At 38.4% G+C, this 2,500-nt stretch overlaps 2 protein-coding genes across 2 annotated transcripts in view; both read left to right on the top strand.

Moving 5' to 3' along the window:
* Window positions 1-2,500, top strand: part of LOC138029770 (tyrosine-protein kinase receptor Tie-1-like) — a 556,173-nt gene that overhangs the window by 151,522 nt on the left and 402,151 nt on the right. The gene's annotated exons all lie outside the window — the stretch shown is intronic.
* The window catches only part of LOC138029421 (neuronal growth regulator 1-like), a 43,978-nt gene continuing 41,903 nt past the window's right edge, over window positions 426-2,500 (top strand). The window contains exon 1 of the mRNA XM_068877166.1: window positions 426-551. Within this exon, the coding sequence (XP_068733267.1) occupies window positions 485-551 (67 nt within the window). The 5' untranslated portion in view covers window positions 426-484. The remainder of the gene's footprint in view (window positions 552-2,500) is intronic.

Genomic DNA, 2,500 nt, shown 5'->3' with positions numbered 1-2,500 from the left:
AATGCCCAGAGTCCCTTTTTAATTTGTTGTTTATCGTTGAACAGGAGCAGGCAAGGGGCAGAGGAGCGGGAACTAGGCGATAAATATTTTCCTCCCACGCGGGAAGAAAGCAATTGTCACGTCTACTTTGGCCGGGGATGAAAACGCAATTGAAATGGAACTCTGGCCCCAGCTGTTGAGAAGGTGGATAACGTTTTCCAAGGGATAAATCACTATCAAGGGATCATGATCTCTTGTCACTAGCCTTTCCAAATCTTTCACGGTGGCCATTCGACCTTTATCAACTCGTTTGATAAAATAAATTTCTGTTTCAATCTCCCACCGACGCAGCACCACGGTTTCTTTAGAAACTAAAATTTTCGCTTTCCACTTAGCCACGCATAAATTATGATTATTATAATTAATTCACTATGACCCAAGTTCTACGGTTGCGGGAGTTTTTATTGGATGGCGGCATAAATGCCGTTTTTAAGACATCTCTTCAATGGAGAAGCAGTGGAGATGGTCAACAGTCTTTTTCATCATAGCCTTATGTTTCCCAGATTCATCAGGTAGAGTATTTGTAAGGAACTGACTAACCTCTTGTTGTGCCTTATTTACTTTAGGAGATGCAGACCAATAAATTTCATGGCTACAAACTCGACTCCGGCCCTTTAACCCAATTTCGGACTCGCAGAAAGCTGGTATAACAAAGAGATAGCTAAAAGAAAGGTGCCTTGTGACAGCCTTATTGCCGTGGCTGCTTGTGTGCATTGTTGATGCTCGTTCATTCGGAAGTCGGCTAGTAATTAGTTGGTAGCGATTAATTCATGTATGTCGGAGTACGTACTCTTTGCTTGACATTGATAGGTGCATTACGATCTCACAGAGTTGTGTTTTCCCTCAAAATATTCGCTTGTTTTCGCTTTCGTTCGAACATATTTACCTTGATTACATGTCCAGCGAATTGTTTTATCCTCTGGGGATGAATTTTTCGTCGAAAAATCGGGCTTAACTGCAGAATACCCCGCCACTCGAACCCCTTGTAGAATCACACACTATTTATTTGCTATTTAAATGCTATGTCAGAAAGCTATTTAAATGGTATTTAAGGCATATTTTATAACTATGTTAGAAATCATACAAGGCCATATGTTTTAAGTGTATTTTATTGGTATGATTTTGCTGTCTGAAATGATTCAAAATCCTATTTTTTTGCTATTTAAATGGAACCATTACATAGTCTATTTAGAAACTATTTTATTAGCATCACTAACCAAGCAGCTTTTGGAAGCAAAGGAAATAGGCTTAAAATAGCATTAAAATAGATTTGATTTTAAGTAGTCACAATTTATTTGATTCATTGACATAACACCTGATTGAAATAGCACTAATGTAGTAATTGAATGGCATTAAAATAGATGCAACATAGAATATAAATAGGGTTTAAAACATGGACATCAAGGGAGTGTGAATATATGTAAAATATGATTTACATAGCATTGACATAGGGAGAAGTACAGTGTATGGGACTTGACACAACCTCCAGCTAAAATAGGAATTAAATAGCTTTAAACTAGATATGACATGCATTATAAATAGGCTTTAAAACATGGGCATTGGAAGAGTTTGAATAGATTTAAAATATAATTTACATAGCATTAACATAAGGCGATTCAGGCCAGAAAAAGTCCCAGCTGAGCATCCAAACACATCAGTTCACACATTACTTTGACAGACACAGAAGAAATGTGCACCTTTGGTTTGGGTGACACTTCTCCGAGTGGATAGTAGAAAATCGTGCTGCCCAATGGCGCCGAAATTGATCGTATATGGATTCCTGGCTGGTTTTAATCTCATGTTATTCATATTCGAGATGACTTTGTAGGGAATCAAAACTCGTAAAGCTCAGACAGCAGCCTGCCTGTGGACATGAAAACATAGTCGCACGGCTTAACGGCTCAACGGCTCAAAATCCTCTTCCTGGCAAAGTTGCAAGTACTGACTAACCATTGTGGACCTCCTGACTGTTCGAATTAAGTCGTTACAATTTTTGCATTATATTTTAGGAATGTTAGGTAAATTGCTTTACAGCGTGTGAACAGTCATTTTGCAGTAAACATTACGTGACACGCGACTCCTCTAAATACTTGAACAAAACTAAGCAAATGTGAATGTCCCTGTATTCAGTGCTTGTGGAAAACGGAATGTACCGTAGTCACCTCTACGTTTGTAACCTAGGCGGGGCAGTGTGTCATCTATAGAGTGCTACAAAGTATTGCAACTTTTTAACCCTTGGTTTCAGACAAAACTGGATGGCCGCTAGATGTATTACAACAAATCAATAGCTGAAGAATGGAACTATACAAAGTTCTGTACTGTGTAAGGACAACTTATTTTCTATAATTTACTATATAACAGCTGGAGTCACGTTTCAATAGCAGCAAAAAGCTCGAGTAGGGGTTCCTTAATGCCTTGATCATCCAAGGCTTCTTAGAAATTCTGTTCAATGTCCTGTAAA

The sequence above is a fragment of the Montipora capricornis genome, chromosome 13 (genome assembly GCF_036669925.1).
Source record: "Montipora capricornis isolate CH-2021 chromosome 13, ASM3666992v2, whole genome shotgun sequence".
Lineage (NCBI taxonomy): Eukaryota > Metazoa > Cnidaria > Anthozoa > Scleractinia > Acroporidae > Montipora > Montipora capricornis.
Note: the sequence above shows the minus strand (reverse complement) of the source record. Positions and strands in the feature narration are given on the sequence as shown.